The sequence below is a fragment of the Mytilus galloprovincialis genome, chromosome 7 (genome assembly GCF_965363235.1).
Source record: "Mytilus galloprovincialis chromosome 7, xbMytGall1.hap1.1, whole genome shotgun sequence".
Taxonomy (NCBI): domain Eukaryota; kingdom Metazoa; phylum Mollusca; class Bivalvia; order Mytilida; family Mytilidae; genus Mytilus; species Mytilus galloprovincialis.
The window spans coordinates 84,109,374-84,128,810 of NC_134844.1; the positions used below are offsets into that span (position 1 = coordinate 84,109,374).

Sequence of the window (19,437 nt, forward strand, 5' to 3'; positions counted from 1 at the left end):
TTATTAGTTATTTCTTTTATCATTTCAATATAGAGAGCGTTTTTATATCGTTCATATTTATTCATACTAACTAAATTTAGAATAATTTACTGCAAAAATATGCGATTATAAATTCATTAAAGGTATGGTAACACATGTTAGGATATTAAAGGAGTAGGTTCAGTAAGACCCCTTTTTGGCCCCAAAATATAGAAGTTTTACTAAAGTGTGAAAATGTAATCTTTTAGCTATTTTTCGGAAAGAAGAATGCCTCTGCTACATAAATATGGGCTGTTTGTGACAATACAATGCTAATATATCGGGTACTAGCATCATGCTAAATTACCGAAATCCTCATTATTTTAGCATTTAAGTTAAATTTTAGACGGTTTCCGTCTTGAATGAAAGTGGCCGCATTCGTGTTCATTCATAATATTGAAATGTAAGTTGTATTTGATGATAATACATAACATATATAAAGGTTGAGGATGAACACGGATGCGGCCACTTTCATTTTGTGACAAAAACCATCGGAAAAATTACGTTTTTTGGCATATTTGATAGATTTATCATATTTAAGCTTGAATCGGGGCGTTTTAATGACTAAATCAGTTGAAATCATTCACATACATTAATCGAATCAATTGTAATAGACACTTAAGTGTTTAATAAGTGTCCAAAATCTTTCGTTAGATGAACCTGAAATTTGAGGCCAAAATCGGCCCTTACCGGACCTACTCCTTTCGCGATATTCTCACGAGAATTTTAAAGGTGAAAATGATGTTTTTAAATATCAATTCTCTGTAATTATCAAACAATGTCAATACTGGCTGGCCACACTACCTTTTCAAATTTCTTTAAACTTATTGTGTGTAGTCACACTACATTACCATTAATGTTTTCAATAAAAAAAAATTACCAAAATGATGGGTTGCTATGGAAACGGTGTTACCTATTTTTCATACAATGGCCTCCTGAGAAAAAACACAAAAACTGCAATTCTGACCAATTTAATTGACATAATATAGTATAATATTTACAATACAGTGGAATATGCTTTATTTATCTTAAACTACTGTATTTCAAGTTTCTTATCATATAAAAAAATATTCCTAAAAATAATTTTGCATAATTCAAAACGGCACTTTATATATACAAATTTTGGCATTTTACCAAATCAAGAAAATTCCCTTTGGGAGCCTATTTTGAATAGATTTTTTTTACCTTTGCACACTGATTTGAAATTAAACTAATGGTAATATACGTAGATGATATATAGTTGGATTTAAACCCCCCAAAAAAATTGTGGGAAATTTCAAGACCTTTCTGTACATAAATCCTAAAAAATGACAAAAAATTGCAAAATATGCATATTTCCATGGAAATGGTAGTTCATTTCAAATTGCAATATATTGTCTCTTGGCAAAATATTTCACTAAACAATCAACAAAAATAATGATACTCAGCCACATTTTATAAAGGTTAATTGTTTTTTTTAGGTTTTCATTAAGAAACTTTTAAAAGGGTGGGGGTGGGGGAGAAGGGGGTGCAAAACTTGAAAACTTGAAAATAGCATAATTCTCACATTTTTTGTTCAATTTAAATGAAAATTGAAGGAGACTTTTGTTTTTTAGTACTGAAACACTGTGTAAAGTTTTAAATTAAAGGTTTATCTGTTTTCAATTTGTCATCTGGACCCTTCCAAAAAAGGGGGAGGGGGGGGGGGGGGGGGGGGGGGGGGGTCAGATGCAAAACTTAAAAATAGCATAAATCATAAAACTTTTTGTTGGATTTAGATGAAAACTGAACTTGATCTGTTGTTTATAGGATTAAAACACTGTGTTAAGATTGTTACACATTTCTTGATTGGTTCTCAAGTTATCATCTGGATTCATCAGGGACTGACAAACATAACTTCAATTAAAGTTTGTCTTCGTCTAAAAACATGTCTCCTTCCGTTTAGTAGTTTCAGAGGTAAAGTAAGTTCAAAAGGGCATAACTTCAACAAATTTAGCTGACCAAAATTTCCTGTTAACATGCACAACTACATACCAAGTTTCATCATAAAATTCAGTTCTTTAGTTCAACAGGAGTTGCACTGATAAACTGTGAGACGGACAGACAAATAAGCCAAAACAATATGTCTCTCCATTAAATTTGTGGTAGTGGGGAGAAAAAATATATAAATTTTCGGATTAATAGTTTTTTTTATCTTTCAGTGCCCTTTCCCTGCCAAAAATCAGGGAAAATGTCATGATCAGGGTTGTGTTTTTATGCATAGGTGTTATAAAAGGTATACTGAAAATTAAAAAATTATTGTAATGTTTTTATTAATGCGAAAAATGTGAAAAATGTAAGAATCAGGTTTGCAATAACCTAAATTGGCATTGACATTTTTAGTGGCGATTTTCCTATACAAAAAAGTTTGTCACTGGTCAGAGATTTGCAATAATAAATACATTCATTACTTTTTGAATTTACAGTTAATATAAATATTAAAACAAACAAGTATTTTAAAAAGACTTATAAAATACAGATATTTCACTGATAAACATCTTAATCTAAAATTATAGAGAACATTCTTTCAAAACCTTCCTTTTCAAAACAGAACATTTACTGTCTGCAGTTGCAGCTATTAAATCTGTTTCATCGATCTTCTTTTCTTTTTGCACAAGTCTTGAGAAATAGCTAGCTATTTGTTGTGAGGTTAGATATTGAGATCTAGTGAACCTGTTTTCTCCATTTTTTAAGACATATCGCATCTCCTCAGCTACTTTTGATGGGTCCTCTTTTCTTCCAGTTGTTTTCCCAATCATAAATTTTTCATGCAAGTAAGCCTTTTGGTCTAATGTAAAAATGGTTTTTGGTTTGTTCACTTTTAATGCCCATCCTTTGTTTAGTTTGTCAGTAGCAGCATTGTTGTTGTTGTCAGATTGTTTGGTAAATGACACTCCTAAATTCCCATCTTCCAACTTCTGAGCATATAAAACCTTTGTTCTATCTGCCAGGCTAAGTTTTTCTTCCTTCACATTACAGTTCCCCACCATGATGTGTTGATCTAGTGAAGATGAATGTTTAAAAGAACGTGTACATCCTTCCTCAGGACAAGTAAAGATTTTTGATATTGTCCGTCTCTTCTTAGGAACTGGCTCTGTAATTTTATCTTCATCATTACTCTCATTTTGTGTATCTTCATCTTCATTATCATCCTCCTCATCATCATCACCATCATCATCCTCTACAAAAACATTAATAGAAAATTAAGTGTTTTGTTATACTAAACAAATCATAATTTTCATGGAAAGACATCATGCAAAATATATAAAAAAATCCATCATAATATAACATAAAAGTTGTCTATACGTGACCTTGTAAGTGTTGTGCCATTTAATGGTTGTGAAGGTGTGAGCTTTTGTTCCATGTTGAAGGCCTAACTTTATTACAAAAACAATAATAAAAACACTTTTTATTTGGTTTTTTTTGTCATGTATGTACAAGGATTCTGTATCATGAATTTATATGTTAAAACTTTTTTATTGTATCTTTTGAAATAATTTCACAAAGAAACACAAATTGTTACATATACACAGTTTTTTCAATAAAACATAACTACCTCTGTCAACAACTACTGAACCCACGGTAGCAAACTGGGTATACGACCAATCATGATGAACAAAAAGCTGTATCACAGGAATTTTCTTATCAATAATGCTGTTCCATGATATCAACTTTCCTAAAATGCAAAATATAAGCAAATAAATTATTTTATATAAATTAATCAAAAGGGATCTTGTATGGATGCTAATATCAATATACTGAAGTACATATAGCTCAGGTGGTCGTGTGGTCAAGCAGGACAGCTACAGTGCAGGCGATTTGGTGTCACGATATCTCAGTAGTATGGGTTCAAATCCCAGTGAGGGAAGAACAAAAAAATTCTGAAAGCAAATTTACAGATCTAATATTGTTGGGTTGATTTTTAGGACTGTCAATTACAACGGAATATTGTATGAAACATGAAGATTCATGTATAGAGCAAAATTTCTTTAGTTGTGAATTTATAACAGATACATGCTGAAGGTCAAATGACATAACCCCTAGGTTTTTTTTTTTTTTTAACTGGTCACCTGTAGTATCAAAAATAGACATTATTTCTTCCCTTTATTATCTATGCAAGCCATTTTAGTTATGATTTTGTCAATTTGGTTAAGAGATATCACATTGTGTAACATGATAGAGGTACCATTATTGATTAACAAAATAACATTATGAGAGGCAACATATTGTCGTTCACTTAAACTATTTATCTAGAAACAATTATGTTGGTAGCAGAAATTGATACAGTTGAAAATCATAATAGAAGGAAACTTTCTTCCATTCTCTGGAGTAATGAAATATTCTTGAGAAATGTTAACATTGATATCCAAAGTGAATAAAATGGCTCTTCAAGCTACAGTTGAGCTGATAAGTAAATCATAAAATTATATTACCTTGACCAATATCATAAGCTCTCCAAACTTGCAATCCATTATCAGTAAACTTAAAATTATGGAGCATAGAAATCAATGGAATACTTCTAAGTGAGACCTTATCATCATCAGCATTAATAACAGGACTTATCACTTTCACCATGTACTGGCCTCTTTGTTGCGAATCAATTGCCTGAAAAAAAATAATAAAAGAAATAAAATTTCGCGAAAAGAAGTTATCTTCTTTGGTCCCTACACTAGGTGACATCATATGTATGCTTCCGACGTCAAACATAAACACCAGGCGTTTTCTGGCTTCTGTGCAGCTTCAGAATGTAATAAAATTTTATAAACAGAAGATTTTGAGGTGCAACATGTGAGGTTTTGTTTTGCTTATTATAGTAGAAATTACATGTCAATACATTCAGCAATTCAAAATGTCGGCTTTCTAAGTTACAGACAAGGAGATAGAGAATTTTACGCTAACTGTCATCCAATCAGATCCATTGATACAAAATAATTGCATTAGAATTTGGCATGCACTTGATAGGTTAAATACATTTTGAGTGAATTTTACAAGTCCAAGGACAATAACTCTGCAAAAGAAATCATCAGACTGTAACTTGTCATGGTTATACTATATACCAAATATCAAACCAATATCTTCAAGCATGAAACGTGTGGAAAGCTGGTTTGCTGGACTGACAGACCTCATTCAAGCTTTCTAGGGTTATACTTTGACTTTAATTGCATATCAAATATTCTTAAACTCATTACTATAATTAACATACCAGTTTCATTTGGTGTGCAGTTGTCACATTATTGCCCTCGTTTACATATCTTTTTATAGCCGACTTGATATGGGATGCCTTCCTGTCACATGCGCCCTTCCCATCCTGAGCCTCACAAAAATTGTAGGATTTTATTTTCTTGTCTAGCTCTTGATGTAAAGTAGCAATGGTCAATGTACTTTTGTAGCAACCGGCATTATCTGACCATATGTTGACCTTTTTGACAGATGGAATATTTTGAACCACATCGACAAGAATAGCTCCAGTTGTAGCTGCATCTTGAGGGGTTGGTTGTTCAAATATATGCACATGTGTAAGAAATTTCACACTTCCCTCTGATTTTAACATAGTAACAGTGATGTGCCAATTAATGCCTCTCTTTCCAAACCAATCTGTCTGGCCCTCTCTAAACTTTCGCGGTAAAAATTTCATGGCCCAGTCAGCTACCATGAAAGCCTCATTTTCCCCAAGACAGTTCACAACAGCTTGTCTTGCCTTTTCTTGATTTTTTGATCGAAGGATATGACTCTTCCATTCATAGATATCAGCTATTGCTTTTTCAACCTAAAACAAAAACAATTTTGAACTTGTTTTTGTAAATTTATAAGAACAAAATACAATAACACTTGTGCTTATGTTCAAGTTCATATTCACCTCATTCTCACAATTATATCTAGAATTTACAGTAGAGGCTCTAAAGAGCCTGTCGCTCATCCTTGGCCTGTGTGCAAGTAGCATATTAAACAAAGGACACATAATATAGAGGAGAATAGAAATGTAGAATTCATGATCAAATTTTGTTTTGGTGATGATAATAACAAAAAAATGCAAAATTTTCTTAAAATTACCAATTCAACTGGTTGCCTGATTTGTCTAAAAATTTCAGGGCGGTTAGATCTTTACTTAATGAATAATTTTACTAATATCAAATTTGCTCTAAATGCTTTGGTCTCAGATATATATACTAGCCAAAAACTGCATTTTACATTTATGTACTTTTTTTTGCTAAATTGGTCAGCTTGGTTGGTGGGCTGGGTCATTGGACACAATTTCTATACTAGATACCCAATGATGATTGTGACCAAGTGTGATTTAATTTGGCTCAGTAGTTTTGGAACAGATTTTTGTAAACGTTTGCGGACCACGGACACAGGACGCCAAATAATGAAAAAAGCTCACTTCGTCCTTTAGGCCAGGTGATCTAAAAACCAGAGAAATGTGTAATGTAGGTCAAATTTACATGTTTTGGAAGGATGGTCTCAGACTTGCGGTGCTGCATCTCCTATACCAAGTCGCATACATGTAACTTTTTTCTATATTTAGTACTTGAGAAAAGATTGGATCTATCTACACTAAAACCAAAAACTATCATGAGGAATAAAATTTGATAAGATGTTGTCTCACATCTGTATTAGTCACACAGTAACTTAGTAATGAAGAAGTTGATATTTTATCGTATGTTTTTCTATGTTGTGATGTTATGCTATTGTTTCAGAAAAAGGGAGAAGGTTTGGATCCATTAAAACGTTTAATCCCGCTGCAAATGTTTGCACCTGTCCTAAGTCAGGAATCTGATGTACAGTAGTTGTCGTTTGTTTATGTAATATACGTGTTTCTCGTTTTGTTTATATAGATTAGACCGTTGGTTTTCCCGTTTGAATGGTTTTACACTAGTAATTTTGGGGCCCTTTATAGCTTGTTGTTCGGTGTGAGCCAAGGCTCCGTGTTGAAGGTCGTACTTTAACCTATACATGTAATGGTTTACTTTTTAAATTGTTATTTGGATGGAGAGTTGTCTCATTGGCACTCACACCACATCTTCCTATATCTATAGGACATAACATTTTACCAGAATTTAAAAATACCTTAAAGAGCACAGCTTCAGGATTATCCCAGTGTCTTTCAATTGCACTCTTTGAAATAAAAGATAGTGTTTCATCAACAAAACTACACTGTTGGCATTCATCAGTATGTGAATGGTTATCACATTTTTGGCAGAAGGGTCCTTTTTCTTCACTCAAAGCATACGAACAACAATGGTCTGCTATGGATGATGATGTATTTACATGTAGCTGAAAAAAAAATTAGTTGATTCAATCTTTGGATTGGTTTCTTAAAAGATATATATATATATACCCTTTCTCTCTCTATATATATAAATATAAAGAATAATATAAAAAAGAAGATGTGGTATGATTGCCAATGAGACAACTATCCACAAAAGACCAAAATGACACAAACATTAACAATTATAGGTCACCATACGGCCTTCAACAATGAGCAAAGCCCATACCGCATATAGTCAGCTATAAAAGGCCCTGATAATGGTTGCTTTGAAAGTCATATTCCTATACACCCCCAAAAACTTTGTATTGAGGGGGAGGGGGACAAAAGTACTATATCAGACCTTGGCATATAACCAAAGTAATATGCCAATAAAATGTGTAAACATTTCATAAGGCTCTATTAATTACCCAAATTAGACACAAAACCATAATTTTTATGGATGGATAACAGACCCATAACCTTATAACAATGTACAACCACAAAATATTTTGAAGTCGTATGAAAAAGGGAATATAAAAACTAATAAAAACCTTATAATCTGTTTTTAGGTAATGCTTTGCTACCACCAAATTATCCAGTGTTTTCTTCTTTTCATCCAAGGTTAAATCTAACTGTTCTACAGTTTCTGTGAGATCTGTAAATGCTCGACTTCCCTCAGAAATATAGTAGTCAAGACCCTCCATAGACTGTCTGACTGAAGCACTGCAGTCGGTCAAAATCTTGTACATAGTACTTGTGCCTGCAAATGGAATTAAAATAGTTTAAGAAGAAAAAAAAGAACACCAATCTTTGACATTATTTCACATGAAGTGTATGTATGTAATGAACATAAATATGAAATGAAGCCTGCTTTGTACTAGTCGGACAAGCTGAACCTGATCTTTAACTTAATGCTACCACACAAGGTAACAGTCTACAGGAAGACATCCCACCCCAAGGCGAGCATGCTACCACCAAAAAGGGCGGTTAAAAATAAAATGTTTTTGGACATTATATTTTAAGGTAATCCAATGAAATGGGATTAGCCAGAAAACCTTAAATTTTGTTAACAAAATGGCTGACGTCATCAGCAAACATACTAAATTCATAAAATTCAAACTGTTAATGCAGAATTGTAATCCAAATGAAATTAATACCTAAACGCTGAATGTTTTCATCCTCACAGAGCTGTGCATACTGCCTGATGATTGTTGCAGGGGCAATACTTCTGATTACATTTGGTGTTTGAATGAGTTCTCCAGTTGAAAGCTGTAATGTTTTTTCTCCAATTGGTAAATCTTTGATCAAGTGGTTTGAAGTAATGAAGTCTAAAAAATGGTCAAGCTGTCCATCATTTATTTTTGAACGAGGAATCTTTGATGTTTGTGCAGGAACACCTAAACCAATATTTTGTGCATGTTTCTTAGCAGAATAAAACTTGTAGTGAGATAATCCTGGTATACTGGCACTGACTTCTGCAAAACTGTAATCATTTGTTGCTATTGATAATAACTGTCTCCTCAACGTTGAGGTGTTTGCAACCATGTATGAGCTGACAATAGCATCCAACAAAGAGCTTGTGGTTTTATTTTTGTCATTTTCTTGCTCTCAAAAGAGATTTTTTGATGAACTCAGAATCATCAGGACAAATAGTGTTCAGTAGAGCAGTTATACAAGTATTAGCTTTTGATAAATATCTTCTTTTTGTTCTCTCACTTGACTTCTCTAAAGATTCAGTTAGACACTTTACAGGGCTTATGTCACATGTTTCCAAGAATTCATTGAATTTTCCAAGTCTATCAATTCTGATAACAGATGCTTCTGTACCCTGACTATCAGTATTGCAGTAACTTTCAGTTTCAACATAACTGGTTGTTTCCTGACTTGATGATGTGGAAGCATGTACAGCAAACTGAAAATAAATGTTATTTTAAAAATATAAATAAAAATTCACAAATTTTATTAAATGTGTGCCTTTGATTAATACAGACAAAATAATTTTAATGCTATATTTATTTAACATGTCATGTGTTTAATGGGATTTGAAAAATTACTGCTGAAATAACAAATGCATGCTTTTCTTACTATGAAGCTTGTATATAAATTTGAAGTCAATTAATTAACAAATAAAAAAGCTAGAATAATTACAAATGAAATTCATTAAAAAAAACAATCAAAGGGCAATAACCCCTATAAAATAGGAATTTCCCAAATTTGAACATGGCCAAGAGATTTTCACTTAAACGCTTGTTTGTAAGTTTAAAGTCAATCAGTTAAGAAATAAAAATTCTTGAGTGCTTACAAATTCAGGCAAACAGAACCCACATTTCCATATATATCCTCTACATTACACAATAATTTAATTTTGGATGTAAAGTGTCTTCTGATTGGCTGGCATAATTTTGTTATGAGCCTATAGACATAATTTAGTCATTTGACCGTGACGTCATCAACGTTTTTTCATGGTTTTCAATGTTTAAAATGGAATCTGAATGGAATTTAGAATTAAATTGTAAGAAATGACTGTAATATTTTTTCTGTCTATTCAAATAACAGAAAAATTTGGTGCACACTGTTAAATAACCTGCCACACGTGTTATTCAGTGTGCACCAAATTTTTTATGTTATTTCTTCAAAGACAGACAAAATATTACAGTCATTTCTTAAATGTGCCAGGAACAAAAGTCAGATTGAATAAACAGCCTTTACGATCAGAGTGATCTCAAATGAACCAAATTATCAAATATGCAGTTAGTACATTGAAAGTTCTTGAAATCTTTTAGTCTTTAGTCATGACGAAAAGGAGATGCTTCATCTTGTTGTATAGGGCTAAGATACGGTCTGTGGTCTCGTTATGTAGCAAAATAAATTCAGAGTAACATTCAACATATAGACAATTTTTTATATAACTTCCTATTCAATAGAATCAATTCAAACATCATTTATTGAAAACATGTCATTCCGTTAACGTGGACCCAACCAGCGTAAGGCTGTGAGTGGGCCTACTTTATTGTATCTAGCTTTAATACTGCAAATTTTGATATAAATGAAATTTTTAATGATACTTACATTATATCCACTATTAAGTCGATGAGGTCTGAGATTATACTGTTCTTCATATTGATAGCTACATGTATCACCAAGGTTGTCACTGTTCATCAAACACTGCATAAAAAAAATGTTTACTTATATCAGATGATAACTGAGTCTTTAAAAACATAAACCACAGTAAGCTTATCCATTAACAGGCTATCAGGACTCTGTTAATTTTACGTTTGTTTTTGTTCCATCATATGTCATGTATGTGTTCAACCCTCATGTGCAAATTCAACAAAACATTTTGATGAGTTTATTTGTACTGAAAAAATGGGATAACACAATTTGCATAATGATATAAATGCAATATATATATGACTAGAGGTTTTAAAGTACTGAATGAACCCACATATTCAATAATAATAATGTTAATATTCTGCCGTTGCTTATTGCACTAATATTGATTGTAATTTGTACATAGTTCAAGTTTTCAATAAAACTATGAACTGTAGAAGAAATTAATACTACATGTACTATGCACTTTAAAATAACACACATAAAACTTGAAGTATATTTTTTTTTTCTCAATATATATATTAAAAATGCTGAAGTATACTGAATGTCAATAGAAACACAACACCTACATGTACATGTATGTTGCATTGAATAAAAATTCACTGTCAGATCTTCTAACAAAATTCGCCTGTATCTGTCATTTTTCTCAGTTCAAAATTGATAGAAAAATTAACCCAACCAAATTTTTGTTTAACTTTAAGTTAATATTCAACAAATATTTTAATATCTTTTTAATAAAAATAAATTGGGAGAATCATTATAAATTATTTTGGTATTCAGACTTTCAGTGCTAGGGTTAAACTATTTTAATGTATCATGATGTTTGATATACCCCTTTATATGACATGTATGACAGTCGGACTGATACAATTAAGCCCATTAACAGATAGAGATACCATACATACATGTACATTGACTCTGAATAAAATAATAGCATGTACTAGCATTATAACTTACATTTGTATTTGCACAAATTTCAGCCACGCTACATGAAGTGGATTGCCCACAATAAAGGGTCTTTCTGCATCTTGGACATATTGCTGAAACATACAGTTCAAATTATTTTTTTTATAAATAAAGATACATTTTTAGTATATGCAAATTAAATAGATGTTTGTCCCATAAGAGAAAAAAAATGAATTTAGGAGAAATGGATTCTTATAAATTCCTTATTAAGTTTATAGTACACTACTGATTGTGACAAATTTAAATATTTCGAAATAAAACCTGTCAGTTTTTGCTGAACTTATTCTGTACCTTTGTTGTTGACAGGTTAAGCTACATGTTTTTGGAGAGAAATTCTGTTTCTTGTTTACTTTCTTCAAACATCGGTAATATTTTGGGTAGGGGAAAGAAATGGATAAAATCATGCAATTTAAAGGTGTTTTTCCTTCTTTAATAACTTTAGAAACTGAAAGATTTCAGCTATTTATGCAATATCCTGACTGTTCCTTGTAAATTTAATAATAGGTCTCTTATTTTGGAAATAAAAGACATTTTGATTTAATTTATAATGGTCCAGTATTGCCTGGGAGGTGGGTTGGGGTCCACTTCAATACTTAATTGATAGGGGTGCCGCTGGGGTTCTGTTACCCTACCCTTTTCATATAATTTAGAAAAAACTTAAATCAAATACCCTTTGCAGGGTCGGTTCCAGCCATTTTAAAAGGGGGGGTTCCAAACCCAGGACAAAGGGGGGTTCCAATTACATGTCCCCATTCAAATGCATTGATTGTCAAAAAAAAAAGGGTTCCAACCCCTGGACCCCCCCCCCCCCTTTTTCTGGATCCGCGCCTGCTTTGTAGGTTTTTTATGTGGAGGGGGGTAAACTTCTGCAAATTTAGTATATCTAAAATCAATTTTTACATATATATCCCTATTGTTCAATCAATTTTGCCCAAATCAAGTTAAGAGGGGGGGTGGGGGTCAGTGAAAAAAAACACTATGTGAATTAAGTTTTTTATCCTACATTGAACTTTTGATGTTATCCCCATGCTGGTTAATAAATATAAATAACAAATTATGATACTAAATTATAAAAAAAAGAAATCATTTTAATTATTTTACTTACGAGTTCCAACTGGAACTATGATTCCTGTTCTAGCATGAATCTCTTTCACTTTTTCCAAAGATACATTTCTGTCTGCCGTCACTGATGAGTCTTATGTAGACGAAACGCGCGTCTGGCGTATAAAATTATAATCCTGGTACTTTTGATAACTATTTACCCCATACCATCCTCCATATATTTTGTTGTCTTTGTTGTGAGAGGAAATTATATCAGGTATTCCACATATCTTTGATTTGCAACCTGCTTTGTTTTTATTCAAAAACCTGTGAAAATGTTCACTGCACACTTGAAACTTCTGTGTAATATCACTTGGCAGTAGACCAGCCTCAGTAAGAACAATGGACTGCAATTCTGATGACAAAGAAGTCAGTGGGGAATTTTCACCTACACATTCACATATCTGTGAGCTTTTAAAGCTACAGAAGGACATGGTTATTTACAGACCATAACTATTGTTTTAACACTGACTGCATGTTGATCACTGATATCGTCTGCAAAGTTTCTCCCATTTGTGTATACTTCCTGTGTACATGTGTGCTTTAGATCAGAAGAGTTCTACCAGGGGAGATAACTCTATATTATCAATAATGAATAATGAAGATTTTCTTAATACACAAAATGTACTTTTTTAAGGACATGCTTGAATATCCCATTCAATTTACAAGTTTACTTGGTTATTTATATAATATAGATTATATTTAGGTCAGATAGTACTTTGAAATCAGTGTGGAAAGGAATGAAAACATCTACAGATTTTAAGGATCTATGGAACACTGTAGAACCACTAAATTCTTTAAAATGTAGAAAACCTTGATAAATCTGCATATTGGCCTATCAAAACTTTTGAAAACATTAAAATAAGCTTGGAGAACATTTTTCATGACATTAAGCAGTCTTCAAACAAAAATTTAACAATATTTTAATTACCTTTATTTTTACCTGAAAAGTCATGTTTCCATGGCAACAACAGGGTGACACATTATGATTATGGAGTGGCAAATATTTTTTTTTTGAAATTTAAGACATTAAATGTGTTGAGGCGAAATTTGGTGGAATTCTGTATCATGTCATGGCCAGCTCATTTTTATATTTACAGAGAATTGATATTTTAAAACATTGACAATTTAACGTCCTAGTCAGATTTGTTAGTATTGATAAAAGGTTTTACAGTTATTCAATCATTGCGTGTCCACTGGTATGCTTCGTCACTCATATCATAGCATGGGGTAATTATGTTTTCCTATGCATTTAAATCCTATACAAATTTAATTTTTGTATTCGTAAGTTTATGTTTTTGTTTCCTTTTTATAAAGTTGTTTTATGAAGTCTACTTCAAAGTGCACCTGTCAATATACATGTATTACGACGGGTAGGATGATATAGTTTCAAACCAGCAACTTCATTTAATACGTCGAGTCTGCTCTCAATAACTGAAAGCTCTTCAAGACGTTATTATTATAAATGTTTTATATGTACGTATAGTCTTTTCTCTAATTTTCATGCTATTTTCACATTTTCTGACCGGTGTGAGAAAAATATTTCTAATCTCTAGTGAAAAATTTGTTCTCAGCATGTTATTTTCTTTCAATTTTGTTCGTTCGGTTGTTGTGTCAAACATTTTCTTCTCATAAAATAAAAGTGATAAAACCCAAACAAAAAATTAAAAAGGACATACAATGTACATGAAATTATGGAATGCTGAAATTCCTTTATCTTCTAATTATATTTTTCTGATTGGTAAACAATGACAGGAAACCATTATAATAAGCAGGAAGTTAATGCATTGGACACTAATTACGGGAGTGGCAGAATATACCAAAGTGATAGTGAAACTCATAAGTCGAAAAAAAATTGAGAAACAAAATGGCAAAAAACAAAAACGACAAAAAGACAAACAACGGTTTACAAAACACTAAATAGAAAAGTAAAAAGACATCAAAATCCATCGTTATTTTAATGTGTTCGACTGAATCTTTAATCTACCATAGAACCACTTTTTTGCATAAAGAAAAAAGTCACTGGGGGTAAAGCTGATGACCGTAACTCGATTCACGGTCATCCCAGGATGGTGGATGAAAATATTTCGAATACAATTTACTAGAAAGAAACTATGGGGAAAGGGAGACAATCCCAGTAAAATTTACGTGCCTGCTTTATTTCGTAAGCCTACAGTTACTGCAGATTAAAAGTATTGCATTGTGCATTGGATAGGTGATGGCAATTGGGTCGATATAAAAGATGGAAAGTTTTAGAAGCAAAATGAAAAAGATGGTATGTTTGATAAATATGGAACATAAATTGAGCCATTATGAACTTTTCTACGTGTAGTTGCAAGGTTGTTTCTTATATGCAGAGATTTTGGCATCTCACAGCACGATGTGTTTGAGCTTTTGATTTTACCATTTGATAAGGAACTTTTTGTTTTGTATTATCTTGAAGTTCGGTATTTTTGTTATTTTAATTTGTATGTCACTATTCCGAACTAAAGTTGTATCGTTTTTATATTTTGTCGAACGAGATAACCATATTTTTACTTAACCTGAGTGAGAGAGAAAAAAAGATGACATAGCAGAGTCCGCGGAATAAAAAAATTAACTATTTCTAAGTCGAATAAGACAGACAACACCATTGACAAAAGAAAAAAAAGACTAACATACAAACAACCGTTTATATACTTTGGAGTTTAGTATGACGTCCATTATTACTGAACTAGTAAACATTTTTGTTTAGGGGCAAGCTGAAGGACTCCTCCGGGTTCGGGATTTCTCACTGTATTGAAAACCTATGGGTGGTCTTCGGCTGTGTCTTGCTCTTTGGTCGGGTTGTTGTCTCTTTGAAACATTCACCGTTTCCATTCTCAATTCTAACAATAAAAAAATCATAAACAATTAAACTTAGGTGACCAGGAAAGCCGGTACACTTTCAAAAACTGAGGCAAAAGGGGAACAACCTGCTCTACCCTTTCTCATCAATGTGTTATTAAAATTATCATATTGAATGTTCTGTTATTACTGCCTTTTAAATTATTTATGTGTGTTTGCTCTACACGAAAAGGTGTCCACCGCTGATCTTTGTGCATGTTAAAAGAGTTGAAAGTCACCATCGTAAAGACGTTTTACCATTAAAAAAACATCTGGCATTTTTAAAACCTTGTGTAATAAAAAAATCATATGTCCATCTCCCTACATGTTTTTTGAGTTGTTGGATTCCTGCTTCATTCAAGCGAAACAATTTCATTGTTGGTGTAACATTGTGGTTTTTTTTTACATTAGCATATTTTAATGTGATATTTCTTTAGAAATTGCGAGCATATTTCGATGTTTTAATTCCAACACACACACACACAAAAGGAACACAGACGGGACAACAAATAATCACAAGTCCAAGAAAAATGACATAAGGATACGAAGTTAAGATATCTAGACTATGATGTTGGTCGTCGTTCTTTTAGTAAATTTTATCATTCAGAGAAGTCGAGTGTTTGTGGTTTGTCTGTTCGTTTGTGCTGTCCAATATATTTTGGTAATTCCTGTTATCCTTTCTGTTTTTATTGTTATGAAAATATATGTTTTCTTTCTTATCTGTATTCCAGTTTTATAGTTTAATGCTTTTCTGTATCCGTTACGGTTATGCGTCCCCCTATTTACTTTCTGTGTTTCTATAAATTGAATTAAAAAAGAAGGGACAAAAAAAAAAACGTAAAGTTTAGTCCGCCACTTATTTGTGTGATTTTACTGTATGAATCTTGCTGTATGACATAAGACTTAGTAATCTTTGTTATTCCTTTTATAGGATTTAGCGTTAATGATTGATTGTTAGTTGTATAAAGTCTAGTGGCAAATATTTCATGCATTTTCAGGAGTAATTACATTTATCTGTCTAATAAAATTTCTTTGGACGCTTTTTGAGATTAAATTTAAAAAAAGAGCTTTAAATTAAACAGAACAAAGAAAACCAAATCATGAAATATCTACATTTTCCACATTCATAATTTGTGAAAAGGAAGTTTACTTTAAATTGTCGATCTTAAAGACTTTTCATCTCAAGAAGGCCGGACAATAAGAATTCATTCATCTATCGTTCTTAGACCGTGTATATTTACGCCAAACATTTTTCATTTTAAGCTGAAAAAATAGATTATGCAAAATACTCTACAAATTTTAAAGTTTATTGGTTTGATAAATGTATCAAAAAACTGTTGAATTCACTTCTGAAAAATCATTTTCGTTATGAGATTTGAAATTTGTAATTTTCATGAGATTACAATATTTAATTTCACGAGGATAATATAAAAAGTAAAGATAAGTTTGTCTTTTAAAGATTTTATCTGATCAACAGTTTGAATAAATTAAAACATTTGAATGTGTTTGTTTTGGAAAAAAAACTAATTTCAATCTCCTTTCTAAGAACAAAATATTGAAATTGCTAACCTTAAGCATTTTTTAACGGAATTAAACTATTTTGACTTGATATAAATAAATACGAATCACTTTAAGGTTAACTAAGGATAGTTGATTGTGTTCATGAAATAGAAATTGAATTGTAAATAATTCCAGCCAAATCTTTGACGCTGTTTTGGAAAAAAACAAAGTCAGGAGCCTGTATTTCAGTGGTTGTTGTAATTTTGTGTGTTACATATTTGTTTATCGTTCATTTTTTGTACATAAATAAGGCCACTAGTTTTCTCGTTTGAATTGTTTTACATTTTCATTTCGGGGCCCTTTATTGCTGACTATATGCGGCACGAGCTTGGCTCATTGTTGAAGGCCGTACTGTGACCTATAGTGGTTAATTTCTGTGTCATTTGGTCTCTTGTGGAGAGTTGTCTCATTGGCAATCATACCGCATCTTCTGTTTTTTAAGTCGTTGTGTAATATTTTGTGGACCGTTGTTCGTCTTTCATGGTGTCTGTCCTTTTTTTATTGTCCCCATTGTACCTTATTTGCAACTTTCATAACTTAAACTCAGAAATTGAACTATGTTTTCATTGGCATTTGCAGCTATACGCATACATGGTCACGTATGGACTTTGCAGCTAGGCTTTTCGTAGACTGTAAAACTATATTTGCGACCGTTGTTTCCGCTATTTACGGTGACCACTCTAAAAATACAGTAAGTCTCTTTATTATTTGTACCGAACTGACGTCACTTTTTCTGGAATGGCGCATTATTTAAGAAAAGGAAATAGGGATTGGTAATCAAAATGTGACTGTTTGAGACAATTTGTTCAAACCAATAAATCATGTTTATGTTACATTTTTGTAGTGTTCCAATTGTAAACTTCATATTTCAGGATAGTAACATTAAGGATCTGCTCCAGGTGTTTGTATTCATCTCCCAACTGATATGAAGTTTCAGGGTTTGCATTTTTCTCTGATTTTCCTGATAAGAGGGTTACTGCTTACAAAATGATCCAAAATGTGACTTATCACTGCATGTTAACTTGCATACACTTATATTCATTTCACGGTAGTTTAGTCCTATGTTGTTTAAAACTTTCTCCTTAAAATTGTCATATTTTTAATGTCCTTGTGATCCAACTTTACATTTAGAGAGCGTTCTGACATATTTCAGCTATGATGCTTACTCCATACTGAATCAAGACTCATTCTCCATTTTAATGTACTTCATTCATCCATAAAGATTGAAACCTTATTTAACCATAAGATAACATAAACATTAGATTATATAATTTCAGCCCTGAGAGAATGACAATAAAGACCATGCAATATTTCATCTAGATTCAAACCAACAAAAATCTTTTCCTCTAAACTGAAGTCAAAGTGGGTTTCCAAATTTCCCTTGAGAGAAGTCATGGCAATGAATGCTGTTGATAACAAAAAGTATGAAGTTTACATCTTTTTTTAATCTAAATCAAATAACGATGAAACTTGCACTTAGTCCGATTCTCAGCTATATGAACTCAACTCCAGACCCTATAGACAATCTTGCTGAAAACCAAGCGGCCATGGACAGGAGACTCTGTCAACTAACTGGATTGATGTTGCTTAATTAGTGTTAATAATTTAAAACGATGTTTCGTCTTGCAACAAGAGGCTAGGTTAAGACGGGGATAAATTGATCGTGGAAAAGAATTACTAGTATATGAATTTGAGTACTTGCGGAAATTAAACAAGTGGTAAATTTCATGAGGATCTAAACACTTGGGTGCTAAGCAGCTGAGTGACCTCGAAGGAATTGTGTGTTTTGAAAGTAGGGAGTATGGAAATAAAACCTGTAAACTCTCTATGACCAAGAAAATAGAACTCTGTTTACATGATATTTATTTGAATAATAATAATATTTGCATAATAATTTTAATTAAGTTAAATGGCCAGTAGCAAGAGAAGCAACTATCAAAATAAACAGTAAGCATTTACAATATTTTTTTTAATGCAGACAAAACAAATAAGAAAATGCAAAGAACATAAGCATATTCAATATATTTTTAGAGACATTAGAGATAAAATCAATATTTACAGGTGGTCCTAATCTATGACATATCAACAAATAATTGTCCTTAAGGCTCAAAATAGACTACATGAGTGAATAATATACAAGAGGGTCACATGAGCCTAAAACGCTCACCTAGTAAAAATATGCCGTTATGGTATTTATTTTACTTTTATTGCAATCAGTTAGGTTTGCTTATTTGGAAACATTTTAAGGAATGGCTTTTTTTGTAGATCTTGTACTGACCGTAACAGTTTAAAACAGTTACTAAAGCTTTTGAAATAATTAATTAGCAAAATTATAGGAATAAGTAAAAATAAAATTGCCATTGCTTGTTTTGATGATATATTGTTTACTTATAAAGTTTTATACTTAAGTTTTAGTTTTAGAAAAATGCAAAATAAAAAGGATAAAACCCAACCTGGAGGAGACATAACCCATATAAGGAGTCGTTTGACAATTAAGGCCATTTGTGTTATTTATAGGTCTTATTATGTTTAACCTCTTTGACAATAAC

The 19,437-nt window shown here is 32.0% G+C and overlaps 2 protein-coding genes across 2 annotated transcripts; both read right to left on the minus strand.

Annotated features, from left to right (window-relative positions):
* Positions 1–973: 973 nt before the first annotated feature.
* On the minus strand, positions 974–8,887 carry LOC143083862 (uncharacterized). Its single transcript, XM_076260241.1, has 7 exons — positions 8,443–8,887; positions 7,837–8,045; positions 7,105–7,311; positions 5,240–5,803; positions 4,470–4,641; positions 3,593–3,712; positions 974–3,217 (listed from the first exon to the last, which is right to left on the minus strand). Exons 1-7 carry the CDS (start codon positions 8,828–8,830, stop codon positions 2,547–2,549), a joined length of 2,331 nt encoding a protein of 776 aa, XP_076116356.1. The 5' UTR covers positions 8,831–8,887; the 3' UTR covers positions 974–2,546.
* LOC143084292 (uncharacterized) lies at positions 8,880–12,538 on the minus strand. Its single transcript, XM_076260703.1, has 4 exons — positions 12,468–12,538; positions 11,354–11,436; positions 10,355–10,450; positions 8,880–9,197 (listed from the first exon to the last, which is right to left on the minus strand). Exons 3-4 carry the CDS (start codon positions 10,442–10,444, stop codon positions 8,880–8,882), a joined length of 408 nt encoding a protein of 135 aa, XP_076116818.1. The 5' UTR covers positions 10,445–10,450; positions 11,354–11,436; positions 12,468–12,538.
* Between the last annotated feature and the right edge of the window lie 6,899 nt (positions 12,539–19,437).

Excerpts from the sequence above, each read along its gene's own strand:
- LOC143083862 (XM_076260241.1), bottom strand. The coding sequence starts at position 8,830 with ATGGTTGCAAACACCTCAACGTTGAGGAGACAGTTATTATCAATAGCA. Across the intron at positions 5,804-7,104 it reads CTGAAGCTGTGCTCTTTAAG|GTTGAAAAAGCAATAGCTGA; the intron begins GTATTTTTAAAT and ends TTTTTGTTTTAG. Across the intron at positions 4,642-5,239 it reads CTGCACACCAAATGAAACTG|GCAATTGATTCGCAACAAAG; the intron begins GTATGTTAATTA and ends ATTTTTTTTCAG.
- LOC143084292 (XM_076260703.1), bottom strand. The coding sequence starts at position 10,444 with ATGAACAGTGACAACCTTGGTGATACATGTAGCTATCAATATGAAGAA. Across the intron at positions 9,198-10,354 it reads GACTTAATAGTGGATATAAT|TTTGCTGTACATGCTTCCAC; the intron begins GTAAGTATCATT and ends ATTTATTTTCAG.